Source organism: Hemitrygon akajei, chromosome 5 (genome assembly GCF_048418815.1).
Source record: "Hemitrygon akajei chromosome 5, sHemAka1.3, whole genome shotgun sequence".
NCBI classification, from domain to species: domain Eukaryota; kingdom Metazoa; phylum Chordata; class Chondrichthyes; order Myliobatiformes; family Dasyatidae; genus Hemitrygon; species Hemitrygon akajei.
This window is the reverse complement of record NC_133128.1, coordinates 43556954-43572135: the sequence shown is the minus strand read 5'-3', so window position 1 is coordinate 43572135 and position 15182 is coordinate 43556954. Positions and strand designations below refer to the sequence as shown.

Genomic DNA, 15182 nt, shown 5'->3' with positions numbered 1-15182 from the left:
GGGTCAGAATTCCTATAGGTAAAACATCTCCAGATCCAGAAGTACTAAAGGCACTTTGCTCCTTCCTGCAAGGACACACATTCCCCATAGGGTTTCCATACTCCAGTCAGAACATGCTGACCAGTAGTGCCTGGAGTACAAGACTGCAGAATGGTTATGGCAAGAATGGACACCTTACTCTTTGCACAAGGAAAAGGGGGGGGGAAATGCCTCATAAACACAAGATATTCTGCAGATGCCAGAAATCCAAAGTAACACACACAAAATGCTGGAGGAACTTAGCAAGTCTGGTAGCATCTATGGAAATGAATAAGCAGTCAGCATTTTGGGCCGAGACATCCCCCCCATCCTCCCCGGACCATCGCCTGTCACTTTCATGTCATTGCTTCTTCATTTGCCAATTAACTTCATTCTATGTGATCTGTCTCCTCGCCCTTCTACCAAAGGCATTTATGTACTTTTTCAGGATTTTAAATATCTAACAGAAGAGATTACAGAGGGCTGTGATTTGAGGAAAATAACCTGAGCTTTTCCAGTCTATCACATTATTCCCACTTTAATTCTTCTCACCAATGTGCAACATTTCACATTTTCTAGCAATGTATTCCATCTGCCATCAAAGCGACAAATCTAACTATGACTTGGATTACTTGCATCTGCAGATTTGTAAATTTGTGCCTACTACATCCAAGTCAAAGTCATTTGAGTAATTCCATCTGCTACTGCCAACCACAATTTGCCATAACCTTCCTACAGCCACAAAAGGCTGTAGGTTCAAAATTAGTCATTTTGATGAACCAAAAAGAGCTGTTAGCATAGTTGTATGTTGAATAACGTGTCTTTGCTTTGGGCAGGTGCTCATTACAAGTATAAGTTCACTGTCCCCCTCCAGCCATGCACATGTACATGTGGTCATGAGAGATGAGGCATGAATACATACAGTATGGTCTTTCACTACAAGACATAAGCATGAAAAAGAATTGTGCATGTATGACAGTGTACTTGTTAGCAGAGTATTGATATGAAGCATATTTTGACCTGTCGCTCCAGGTATCACGGTGTTTCTAGGAACCCTTACAACCCTCAGCATTTCACAGGAGGAAGTTCCAGTGGTTCGGCAGCAGCTGTAGCAGCAGGTCAGTTTAATTGTTAACAATACAAGGCTCTCTGGCCCAAGTTTTTAAACCAACACTAAATGGTGCACGTTGCATCTTCTGATATCGTTTGTGCAAACATTGATTTGCCCCTTTAACCTCCCACTAACCTCTGACAGCAGCCTAATATCAGCCTAATTCTCTCTCGTCTTTAACTATAGTTTCATTTGGCTTCCTCTCCACATCACCCACTTCTTCTCTGGCTGCAAAATAGAGTGATCAGCTCCTGAAAGCACTGTTCATGGAACACTTGTAGTTTGCCTTTGCTGATGAGACACGGTAAAAGTTAGCTGTCTCTCAGATGTCAAAGATCTCAGATGCCAAAGCCCAGATCATATACCGGGTACTTCTCTAACTCATGAGGTTTTCTCACCAGTGGTTGTCCAGGAGCTAATGACACAGGATGTGCATTCCATGGATCTGCAGACACTTTCCGTTCTTCTTTTTAGTTAAAATGACCTACCAACGCAGTTCCTCTCCCCCAGCCCTCCGTACCAACTTCATCTGAGACAGTGTTTAAAACTTAGAATTAAGTTTGAACCTTCATTCGTCCAATATTCAGCTACTGAAATTGGTTCTAATTTTCCATCACCTTACAGCTGATCCACCACAATAAAGGATCAGTTTTCTATATTTCACATCTGTTTAGCTACATACCTGACCACGTGAATTTGTTGTACTCTCAGAATAAACTGACAACATGAATGAATATTTCTGTATTTTTTTTGTAATTTTTTTATTGAAGTTCATCATCAAACAAACATCTCCATAAGATGTATTTCAGACATTGTACCTATATATCATATAATCATATATATCACAAATCTCCACAAAGTATTTATCTGAGGTACACACTTATAGAAAAGAGTGGAGCGGAGGGCTCGTCTATGAATGAGTTTGTCGGAAAGTTACTGTGGGACGCGTTGGAGCTTCCCTTGGCTATGAAGCTGGAAGTCGAAAGAGCCCATCATGCGCTCGTCCCGAAACCTACCCGGGATAGAAAGTCACGATCAATAATAATTAAATTCCTTCGGTACAGCACCAAGGCAGAGATTCAATGAAGGGCCTGGGGTAAGAAGAGAGTGTTTTTTGACGATAAATTAATATATTTCGACCGGGATTACCCCCCCCCCCCCATGGTCCTGCAGAAACGCAAAGAATACTCTGAAGTAAAGCCAGTACTAAAGCAAAAAAAGATTAGATTTCAAACTCTGTACCCTGCTAAACTTTGAGTGTTTTATGACAACGGGACGCGGTTGTACCAGACAGTAGAGGAGGCGACTACAGACGTAAAGGCCAGAGGGTTGCCTCAGCATGACCAAAACGAGGGAAAGCCTGACTGAGGAATTATCCCACTCCACTTGGGAAATAGTGTGAGGAGACGGGAGGAGGCTGAGAGAAATATATCAGGAAGAGACCAGGACTTTCCCAAAAATATTTCTATATTTCATCTATGATATCACTTTCGATACCTGAGTAACTCTTGTTGGTCTATTTTGTTGGACTTTATTATATTAATGTATTAGAAAACAGCTTGCAAATCTAAACTCAGAAGATACAACCTTTCACTGTGTAGATAACCTGTACTAACGTGATTGATTTCTTGAAGGTCTCTGTGCGCTGGCGGTCGGGAGTGATGGAGGAGGGTCAGTAAGAATCCCAGCATCGTTTTGTGGAGTGGTAGGATTGAAAGGTATTATTGTTTTGGTATGAATGTATGATGTACTTGCAAGAAAGCGCTGTTCTAATTTTGGAAACCCTTTAACCATTTTGTTATCTGATCACATCTAGGCATTTTTCCACAAAGTATTTCTTTAATCACAGTTCCTTTACAGAGATGAGTTGAGTAATTGACTTTCAATTGCAAAATAGTAACTTGGGGTCCAAAAGCTGAATAACAAATTGATAATTGTGAATGCTGGTCTCTTCTTTGATTCGGTATCTGACTAAATGGATTATAAAAGAGAGTTGTTGGTTTTTTTTGACATTTCTTCTCTGTAAATTTGGACATGAGACCACTATCAGTGCTCAGATGACCCTGGGCACCTGCACTTCTAATATGGGTGAAGCCTCTTAGAGGAATGGATTCTGGAAATGATTCCTTGAAGTGCCATTACGTGTCCTTCATGCGTTCTTAGCCAGGCTTGTGGAATACGAATAGAAACAAATATAATTTCAGTAACCACTAAGCTGTTGCAAGGCATCAACTTAAAAGCAAACATATTGAACAAGATTGTTTAAAAAGGATAAACACAAGAGACTGCAGATGCTGGAAATCCAGAGCAATAATGCTGCCTGACCTCCTGAGTTCCTCCAGCATTTTGTGTGTATTGCTTTATAAAAGTGACCCCTGTTTGGGGGTATTGGGTGTTTTTGTTTTAAAGTGGCATTATGCTGTTTAGCAATAGTCAGCAGTCAAAAAACAATAGCATATAGATGTTGGAATTCTGAAATGAAACAAATAAAATATCGGAATACCCAGCTCGGGCAGCATCTGTGAGAAAAGAAATAACTCGTGTTCAGGGTTACTAACTTCAGTCATATTACAAAACCTTTTAGCCTTTAGTTTTTTTTGGGGGGGGAGGGGATGCAAGCATTATTGGTTATGCTATCAATTGGATCACAAGACAAAGGAGCAGAATTGGGCTATTCGGCCCATCAACTGCTCCACCATTCTATCATGGCTGAGTTGTTATTCCTCTCAACCCTTATCTCCTGTCTGCTCCCCATAACCTTTGACACCCTTGCTAATCAAGAGCCTATCAATCTCCACTTTAAACACACCCAATGACTTGGCCTCCAGAACTGTCTGTGGCAATGAATTCAACAGATTGACCACCTGGCTGAAGAAATTCTTCCTCATCTCTGATCTAAAGGGGCATCCCTCTATTCTGAGTCTGTGCCCCCCTGGTCCTGGACTTCCCATTATAGGAGACATCCTCTCCACATCAACTGTATGTAGGGTTTTCCACATTCAATAGGATTCAGCAAGACACCCCCCCAACCCTGTTTTTCTGAACTCCAGTGTGTACAGGCCCAGAACCATCAAACACTCCTTGTAGCTTCACTCTTTCATTCCCAGAATCATTCTCATGAATCTCCCCTCGATCCTCTCCAATGCCAGCACATCTTTTCTTAGATAAGGGGCCAAAATTTGCTCACATTGCTTCAAGTGTGTGTTCACCAATGCCTTCACCTCAGCATTGCGTCCTTGTTCTTGTATCCCAGTCCCCTTGAAGTGAAAGCTAACACTGCAGTTGCCTTCCTTACTACCAACTACTTGGGGGATCCTGCATTAGGACTTCCAAATCCCTTCGTAACTCTGATTTCTGAATCTTTGCTCCATTTAGAAAATAGTTTTTTTTGTTTCTTCTACCAGAGTGTATGACAATACACCTCCCTATGCTGTATCCCATCTGCTACTTCTTTGCACATTCCCTAATCCGTCGAAGTATTCTGCGGTCCTGCTTCCTCAATGCTTCTTGCCCCTCCGTTTCTCTTCGCATCCAAAGAATTCCCCTGAAAGAAACCAAGCTGACTTTGGTTTATTTTTATCATGTGCCTCCAAGTACCCTGAAGCCTGATTCTTAATAATGAACTCCAACGTCTTCCCAACCACTGAAGTCAGGCTAACTGGTCAATAATTTCCTGTCATTGACCTCCCTCCCTTAAAGAGTGGAGGAACATTTGCAATTTTCCAGTCCTCCAGAATCAGAATGAATGGAGTGTGTATATTGAGTAGTTCAATTAAATTTAAAAACAGAAATTAAAAAAAAAAATTGAGGTAGTATTCATGGGATCAATGTCCATTTAGGAATCAGATGGCAAACTGTTCCTGAATTGCTGAGTGTTTGCCTTCAGGCTTCTGTACTTCCTTCCTGACAGTAACAATGAGAAGAGGGTATGTCCTGGGTGATGGGGGTCCTTAATAATGGATGCTGCCTTTCTGAGACACCACTTCTTGAAGATGCCTTGGGTGCTGCAGAGGCTGGTACCCAAGTTGGAGCTGACTAATTTTACAACTTCCTGTAACTTCTTTCAATCCTGTGCTATAGCTTTCCACCACCACCCCCCCCCCCCCACCCCATAACAGGCAGTGAAGTAGCCTGTCAGAATGCTCCCCATGGTACATCTGTAGAAGTTTTTGAGTGTTTCAGGTGACAAACCAAATCTCCTCAAACTCCTAATGAAATATAGCCGCTGTCTTGCCTTTGTTATAGCTGCATTGATATGTTGGGACTGGGTTAGATCCTCCGAGACCTTGACACCCAGGAACTTGAAATTGCTCACTCTCCACTTCTGATCCCTCTGAGAATTGGTTCGTGTTCCCTTGTCTTACTCCTTCTGAAGTTCACAATCACAAGCTCTTTGGTCTTACTGACGTTAAGTGTAAGGTTGTTGCTGCGACACCATCCAACTAGTTGGTATATCTCACTCCTGTACTGTACGCCCTCTCATGTCCATTTGAGATTCTACTAACAATGGTTGTATCATCAGCAGATTTATAGATGGCATTTGAGCTATGCCTAGCCACACAATCATGGGTATACAGAGAGTAGAGCAGTGGGCTAAGCACACACCCCTGAGGTGTGCCAGTGTTGATTGTCAGTGAGGAGGATACGTTATCACCAATCCGCACAGAGGGTGATTTTCCAGTTAGGAAGTCCAGGATCCAATTGCAAAGGAAGATACAGAGGCCCAGGTTCTGTATCTTTTTGATCAGGGAATGATTGTGTTAAAAACTAAGCTAGAGTCAGCATCCTGACAAACAAGAAAATCTGCAGATGTTGGAAATCCAAGCAACACACACAAAATGCTGGAGGAACTCAGCAGGCCAGGCAGCATCTATGGGGAAAAGAAATACTTTTCTCCATACGTGCTGCCTGGCTTGCTGAGTTCCTCCACCATTTTGTGAGCATCCTGACATGGGTGTTTGTATTTCCCAGGTGATCTAAGGCTGTGTGAAGAGCCATTGAGATTACGTCTGCTGTAAACCTATTGTGGCAATAGGTAAATTGCAATGGGTCCGGTCTTTGCTGAGGCAGGAGTTCAGTCTAGTCGTGACCAACCTCTCAAAGCATTTCATCACCGTAGACTGAGTGCTACTGGGCGATGGTCATTAAGGCAGCTGGCATTGCTATTCTTGGGCACTGGTATAATTGTTGCCCTTTTGAAGCAGTTGGGAACTTCTGACTGTAGCAATGAGAAGTTGAAAATGTCCTTGAATACACCTGCCAGTTAATTGGCATGTTTTCAGAACCTTACCAGGTACTCCATCAGCACCTGCTGCCTTGTGAGGATTCACGATCCTGACAGACAGCCTGACATTGACCCTTGAGACAGAGATCACAGGGTCAACTGCTGCAGCAGGGACCTTCACAACTGTAGTTATACTCTCCCTTTCAAAGTGGGCATAGAAGGCATTGAGCTAGTGATTCTTGAAGGATCTCTCTAATGCCTCCATAATCTCTTCAGCTGCCTTTTTCTGAAGCCTGGAGTGTACTGCCTGACCCTTTACAAAGGTGATGGTAAAATTGCTGTCATCCAACCGATGGGCAAAAACCACTGGTATTGTAGTGGGCTAGGGTAACATTACATTGGACAAGGTGAGGAGGTTAGCTTTCTTGTCCTCATCTACTGAAGCAGTTTGTACTTTAATGATATTTAGATAAATGTATCTCTGGTCAGCTTTGCTGTTGGTATAATCATTGAGAATTTCTAAAACTGGAATCTATAGCTGCTATAACATGTGTTCCTGGGTTCATGGTTTTCAGTCCCTATTAAGCCAATTAATTCAAACAGTATGTTACCATCAGATCTTTGTTGTTCCTCAGTATTCAGTCAAATGGGCTCATTCAGCTGGAGAATGAACTGTACCATGATTTATTAAAACCTATGAGCTTGATAACTGATTTTTACAAAGTTTTACTGAAGAACCAGAAGCTTGTCAGACTTTGGGGTTTATCTGTAAAGAGTCTGTGCGGACAGAACATCCAGTATGCTTTTCACTTTTAGCTGATGTGCATTTCACTGAACTGTATTGCCACATCAATGCAGGGAATTGTTCACATCCAAGACTTTCTGCTTACGGAGTTAAATTTGCATTTCTAACAGCCTGTTGTACACAGACTTTTGTTTCTGTTTCAGAGTCATGTTGACATGCATATTCAAAAGATTTGAAAGAATTGTATTGCTAACAAAATAAGAATGTTAACAGAATTATTTTTCTTTTTAGTCACTTTTGGGCGAATCAGTTCCTATGGGTCTTATCCTCTTTCTTATTCTACTGTTAGTTTGGGTAAGATGACTTTGGATTCACATGCAATTTCCTGCTTTTTTTTAAGTTTCAAAGAAATGTACATGATATATGTATAGTAAACCTAATTTATTAAAATATTAGTTTTAATATACTGAACAGTACTTCATGAAATGTTTTAATATATTAAGTGGCATAAATGCTTGAAAGGTAATTGGGCAGCATTCTCTTCATATATAAATGTAGAGAATAGGAGCAAGTGTAACTTGCTCTGCCCTACAGCGTTGCTTCAACATTGAATATGATCGTGGTTTATCATCCATATTCCCACTCGCTCTCCATTTCACTTGCAGCCCAACATTGATAATGTTTGAATTAATCCAAATTTATATTTCTGCACAATGCAATGTCATGTTGAAATTGTACCTTGCCTACAACATAAGGTAATTTTCCTGACAGTTAAGAATAGTAGATATCAGGATTTAATCAAATTAATTTCAGTTTATGTATCTTGTTTTCCTAAAGAAAGTCTGATAAACATTTGACATGGAATCAATGAATCATAGAACTATATAAACACTGAAACAAGCCCTTCAGCCCTTCTAGTTTATGCCAAAGCATTAATCTGCCTAGTCTCATCAACCTGTACTGGGACCATAGCCCTCCTGTCCGTGTACCTATCCAAGTTTCTCTAAATGTTGAAATTGAGCTGGATCCATCATTTGTGCTGGTAGTTTGTTCCACACCCACTGAGTGAAGAAGCTCCCCCTCATGTTCCCCTTTTTTTAAAAAAAAAAATTCACCTTTCACCTTTAACCCATGACCTCTAGTAGCCTCACCCAAACTCAGTGGCGGGGGAACCTGCTTGCATTTAACCTATCTATATCCTCATAATTGTATATGCCTCTATCAAATCTCCCTTAAATCTTCTACATTCTATTCAATCTTTCCATATAATTCAAGTCTTCAAGTCCCACCAACGTTCTTGTAAATTTTCTCTGCACTCTTACAATCTTATTTGCATCTTTCCTGTAGGAAGGTCATTAAAGCTGCACACAATACTCTAAATTAGGCTTCACCAACATCTTGTATAATTTCAACATAACATCCCAACTCCTGAACTCAATACGGGATTTTTGAAGGCCCGTATGTAAAAAGCTTTCTTTATGACCATATCTACCTGTGACACCACTTTCAAGGAATTATGGATCTGTATTCCCACATCCCTCAGTTCTACCACACTCCTTGGTGCCCTACTGCTCACTGTATTAAAATCTACCCTGGTTGTCCTCCCAAAGTACAACACCTCACACTTGTCTGCAATAAATTCCCTCTGGCATTTTTCAGCCCGTTTTTTCCAGCTGCTCCAGATCCCACTGCAAACTTTGGTCTTTCTCTATGTCAACTACACCCCTCTAATCTTGGTGTCATCCACAAGTTTGCTGATCTAGTTTACCACAATATCATCCAGATTGTTGATATTGATAACAAACAACAAACTTCTTGCCCAACCTTCTATCTGGGTTCTTGTCAAAAAAGCCTTTCTGAAGTCCATGCAGATATCGATTGTCTTGCCTTCATAAGTTTTCCTGGTAGCTTCCTCAAATCTCAAAGATTGATTAGACACGACCTAGCATGCACAAGGCCATCTTGATTATTGCTAATCAATTCTGTCTATCGAAATACTTGTATATCAGATCCCTTAGAATACCTTCCAATAACTATGCCATGACTGGTGTCAGCTTCACTGGCCTATCATCCCCTGATTTACTCTGAATCTTTTTTAAACAACAGAGCACCATTTCCTATCCTCCAACATCCGGTGCCTCACTCTTAGCTAAAGATGTTTTAAATATCCCTGCTAAGCCCCCTACACTTTCTGCACTAGCCTCCCACAGGGTCCAAGAGAACACCTTGTCAGATCCTGGGGATCTATCTGCCCTAATTTGCCTCAAGACAGCAAACATCCTCACCTCTGTAATCTGTATTGGGTCCGTGTTCGTGCTGCTCCTTTGCCTCACTCCTATCGACTGTCCATCTCCTCAGTAAATACAAATGCAAAAATCCATTTATGATCTCCTCCATTTCTTTTGGGTCCACACATAGACTGCCACTCTCATCTTCCAGAGGACCAATTTTGTCCCTTGCTACCCTTTTTGCTCTGAATATAATCTATAGAAGCCCTTGGGGTTCTCCTTCACCTTTATCTGCTAGGGCAACCTCATGTCCTCTTTTAGCCCTTGTGATTTCCTTCTTAAGTGTTCTCTTGCATTTCTTATAGTCCTCAAGCACCTCATTTGTTCCTGTCTGCATATACCTGCTATGCATCTTTTTCTTAATATATCTCCCAGTCTCAATATATCTCAAAAAACAGGATTCCCTGAGCATGTTATCTTTGTCTTTTATTCTGATAGGAATGTATAACTCTGTCCTCTCAAAATTTCAATTTTGAAGGCCTCCCACTTACAGAGTACATCTTAGCCAGAAAGCAACCTATCCCAATCCACACTTGCTGGATCCTTTTTGATACCATCAAGATTGGCTTTTCTCCAATTTAAAATCTCAGACCCATTCTTTTCCATAATTACCTGGAAACTAATGGCATTATGATCACTAGATGCAGAGTGTTCCCCTACACAAGCTTTTGTCATCTGACCTGTCTTCATTCCCTAACAGGAGAGCAAGTAACACACTCTCTCTAGTAGGGACTTCTTTGTGGTGCTTAAGGAAACTTTCCTGAACACATCTGACAAGCTCTTTCCCATCTAGTTCTTTTAGAGGATGGGAGTTCCAGTCAATATGTAGAAACTAAAAATCACCTACCTAACACAACCTTGTGTTTCTTGTATCAATCTGCAATCTCCCTGCAAATGTGTTCCTCATTCCGACAGACTACTGGGTGGTCTATAATATAATCCCATTAATGTGGTCATACCTTTCTTGTTCCTCCATTCTACCCAGAAAGTATCATGAGACAAGCTCTCCAGTCTGTCATATCTGAGAACTGTGACATTTTTCCTGACTAGTAATGCCACACCATCCCCTTTAATCCCTCCCACTCTATCTCATTTAAAACAATGGAACCCCAGAACATTGGCCAGTCCTGCTGTTCCTGCAACCAAGTCTCACTGATGGCTGCAATACTATAATTCCTTGCGTAGATCCTTGCCCTAAGCTCTTCCGCCTTTTCTACAATACTGCTTAAATTGTAACATGCAGTTCAGAACATTAGTCCCACCATACTCAACCTTTTGATTCCTGACTTTGTGTGTAGGCTTAACATCTTTCTCCACAGTCTCTCCACTATCTGTTCTGGTGCTCTGGTTCCCATTGTCCGCCACTCTAGTTTAAACTCCAACCGCCCCACCCCATGTAGTATCAGCAAGCCTTTCCACTAGGATATTAATCCTCTTCCAGTTTAGGTGCAAACTGTCCCTTCTGTACAAGTCCCACCTTCCCAGGAAGGAAGTCCAATGATCCAGAATTTGAAGCCCTCCCTCCTGCACCAACTCCTTATCACATGGCTTCAGATTTTTGTTGTGTACATTGTTGTTTTTGTTAATGATGTGAAACAAAAGGAAATAATTGCATAGTGATTTTTGTGTGCCACACTTGTGTGTTTGATTGCAAAGAGTTGAAGCAGCATACTGGAAATTTAGCTGGGCACCCTCGTGTTATCATGTGAAGTGATGTAATTCACTTTATTGTAGGATGCACCTGTTCATTAGCCATTCTCAGAGTGATTTTTAATAATCGTACTCTGAGCAGGTCATGGCCATGGGCTGAGACACTGACCCCCCCCCCCCCACCCCTACAAAATCAGTGAGCCTGACCCTATCCAATGATGATTCTCCCTGGTTTCACCAGGACTCAACTAAAGGCTGATTTATACTTGTGCGTCGCATCTACGCCATAGGGTGACGTGCACCTCCCCAAAAAATTAATTCACGTGTCGCGGCAATGCAGACCGCAACAGCTGTGATTGGTCTGCTTGGTAGCATTGCATTTCCTCCTACGCATTTCCGGTTGCTGCTTCTCCGCCATGTCTGTACGCCGATGCAAAATAGATGAACCAAATCGTCAAATCTACCTGCCGACGTGTGAAAATGTTTGAAGTGCATTTCCTCATCCATGTCTCTCACGAAGAAACTCAACACAGTGGCATAGAAACCCCACCGCCAACTAGCATTTTGGCACACACTAACGCATGCTGGCTATGGTGTAGAGTGACGCAGAAGTGAAGATCAGGGCTACGGCGTAGGCTGCTGCGTAGCCCGTACACACAAGTATAAATCAGCCAATGCAATTCGAAGCTCAGTGCAGGAAGGATATATGGGCAGTTCACTTGTATTCAGTGCCTTGTTTAGGTATGATTGATCTTAATTCATTCAGTGTGGCAAGTTCACACTGTGCTTCCCCCTGGTGACAACAAATTTCTCAGCTGGTTTGCTCAAAGAATGCAATATCTTCTTCAATTCCTTCTTAATCTAGTTTTCTCCTTTGTTTCTAAAGTAGTAATGAAAAAACTTAATTCCGTTGTTCAAAGCTGAAATTCTGAATAATGTGTATTTATTTCCAGGTCCACTTTGTACCTCTGTAAAAGATGCCGCCATGGCCTATGCAATTCTGGCTGGCCCAGACCCTAATTACTCATACAGTAAGTGTTCTAACTTATTTGTACATAATACAGATGAAAATAAGATCCTGGATGTACTTTACAACATGGTATTTTAACCTGCTGGCATTTCATAAATAAAAGCGATTTTAAGACAATGAATTACATTTGAAACGTAAGAAATGACACAATGCAAATTCCTTGTTACTGTTGTGATCTAGAATGATGGGAATCCCAAGATATATGTTCTATGGGACGGTTAGGCATGACCAAATGTGGATTCAGTCCTGTGCATCCCAAGACCCAGCTTGAAGCATGTTAAGCACAAATTTAGGAATAAAATGTCAGTATTATACAGGTCTCCCTCCCACCCCCCTTTACAAAGGTAGAGCGTTTCTATGAAACCCTTCTTCTTAAGTGAAGAACCATTAATTTATATGGGAAAAATTTTGACAAAAGCGAAAATCCTCTTTGTAATGCGAAAACAGGTTACTAATGTAGGTAAACACGACAAAATCTGCAGATGCTGAAAATTCAAACAACAACACACACAAAATGCTGGTGAAACGCAGCAGGCCAGGCAGCATCTATAGGGAGAAGTGCTGTCGACATTTTGGGCTGAGACCCTTCGTCAGGACTAACCGAAAGGAAAGATAGTAAGAGATTTGAAAGTAGGCGGGGGAGGGGAAAATGCGAAATGATAGAAGACCGGAGGGGGTGGGATGAAGCTAAGAGCTGGAAAGGTGATTGGTAAAAGGAATACAGAGCTAGAGAAGGGAAAGGATCATGGGACGGGAGGCCTCGGGAGAAAGAAAGGGGGAGGGGAGCACCAGAGGGAGATGGCGAACAGGCAGAGTGATGGGCAGAGAGAGGGAAAAAAACTAAATATATCAGGGATGGGGTAAGAAGGGGAGGAGGGGCATTAACGGAAGTTAGAGAAATCAATGTTCATGCCATCAGGGTTGGAGGCTACCCAGCCGGTACGTAAGGTGTTGTTCCTCCAACCTGAGTGTGGCTTCATCTTGACAGTAGAGGAGGCCATGGATAGACATATCAGAATGGGAATGGGACGTGGAATTAAAATGTGTGGCCACTGGGAGATCCTGCTTTCTCTGGCGGACAGAGTGTAGGAATTCAGCGAAACAGTCTCCCAGTCTGCGTCGGGTCTCACCAATATATAAAAGGCTACACCAGGAGCACTGGACACAGTATACCACACCAGCCAACTCACAGGTGAAGTGTCGCCTCACCTGGAAGGACTGTCTGGGGCCCTGAATGGTGGTGAGGGAGTAAGTGTAAGGGCAGGTGTAGCACTTGTTCCACTTGCAAGGATAAGTGCTAGGAGGGAGATCGGTGGGAAGGGATGGGGGGGGGAATGAATGGACAAGGGAGTTAAGGGCAGGTGTAGCACTTGTTCCGCATTAAGGGCAGGTGTAGCACCTGTTCTCCATCTCCCTCTGGTGCTCCCCCCTCCTTTCTTTCTCCCAAGGCCTCCCGTCCCATGATCCTTTCCCTTCTCTAGCTCTGTATCCCTTTTGCCAATCACCTTTCTGGCTCTCAGCTTCACCCCACCCCCTCCGGTCTTCTCCTATCATTTAACATTTTCCCCTCCCCCTCCTACTTTCAAATCTCTTACTGTCTTTCCTTTCAGTTAGTCCTGACGAAGGGTCTCGGCCCAAAACGTCGACAGTGCTTCTCCCTATAGATGCTGCCTGGCCTGCTGCGTTCCACCAGCATTTTGTGTATGTTACTAATGTAGGTCTCTTGTAAAAGCGGAGAGGCGTAAAGTGAACATTCGTAAAGTGGGGGACACCTGTACTTCTGAAAATCATTGTTTGAAATTTAGAGCATCAAAGTAAGTGCACTTAGTGTCTAAGAAAATTATTACTGGCGTAGTACCAATAGAAGTGATGATTTTAAATCTGGGAGTGCAGCCTCATGTCCGTCTTCCACCTTGTGCAGAAATGCAGCCTATATCAGAAATGGTATGTCAATATTTCCTCTTTTTGTCTTAAAATAAAGGAAAACACATGAAAGTTCATTAGACTGAGGCTGAAAATCTCGATTGTAGGACTCCAGGCTTTGCACATATTCAACATGTGATTGTAAAAACATACTAAGCAGGTCCTTGAGCTCGCTCAGCCATTTTGTGGCTGACCCAGTCTGGGCTTCAGCACCACTTTCCTGCTCCCATCTCATATCCTTTGCAGCTTAAATATATGTGGATCATGTACTCACTAATTCTGCTCTGTGGTGTGGAATTCCAAAGATTTAGCAGCCTCTTGGAGATCAGAAGGCTTTTCTTCTCTGGGTGAACAATTAATCGAAAGTATGCCCCTTGGTTCTAGATGCCCCACAACAAGAAACATTCAGCATTCACCCTGTTAATCCTCCTCAGATTTTATTATGTTTCAATATAAGACCATAAGATATAGGAGCAGGAATTGGGCCATTTGGCCCTTCGAGTGCTCCACCATTTTGTCATGGCCGATCCATTTTCTCTCTCAGCTCCTGTCTCCTCCCTTCTCCCCATAACCATTCATGGTCTGTCTAATCAAGAATCTATCAAACCCTGCCTTAAAGACTTGACCTCCACAGCCGCCTGTGGAGTTGCACAGATTCAGCACTCTCTGGCTAAAGAAATTCCTCCTCATCGCCATTCTAGAAGGATGCTTCCCTATTCTGAGGCTGTGTCCTCGGGTCTTAGACTCCTCCACCATATGAAAAACCCTCTCCACATCCATTCTACTGAGGCCTTTCGACATTTGATAGGTTTCGATGAAGTCACCCCCGTTCTTCTGAATTCCAGTGAGTACACACCCAAAGCCATCAAACGCTCTACATGTGATGAGCCATTCAATCCTGAATCATTTTGTGAACCTCCTTTAAACCCTTTCCAGTTTCAGCACATCCTTTCTAAGATGAGGGTCCCAAAACTGCTCACAATATTCCAAGTGAGGCCTCATCAATGCTTTGTAAAGCCTCAACATTACATCCGTGCATTTATATTCTAATCTTCTTCAAATGAATGCTAACATTTTCCATAATCAGTGATGCCCACAACCTCATACATGCCAATCTGTAACTGTGCTACAAATTCATCTACCTTGTTCTATATACTGCGCACATTCAAATATAACACCCTCAGTTCTGTATT

The 15182-nt window shown here is 42.3% G+C and overlaps 1 protein-coding gene across 3 annotated transcripts in view; it reads left to right on the top strand.

Annotated features, from left to right (window-relative positions):
* LOC140727700 (uncharacterized) overlaps positions 1-15182 on the top strand; it is a 101149-nt gene that overhangs the window by 53931 nt on the left and 32036 nt on the right. For all 3 annotated transcript variants that reach the window (XM_073045371.1, XM_073045370.1, XM_073045372.1), the window contains exons 9-12: positions 1051-1136; positions 2764-2847; positions 7390-7452; positions 11990-12067. In XM_073045371.1, the coding sequence (XP_072901472.1) occupies positions 1051-1136; positions 2764-2847; positions 7390-7452; positions 11990-12067 (311 nt within the window). The remainder of the gene's footprint in view (positions 1-1050; positions 1137-2763; positions 2848-7389; positions 7453-11989; positions 12068-15182) is intronic.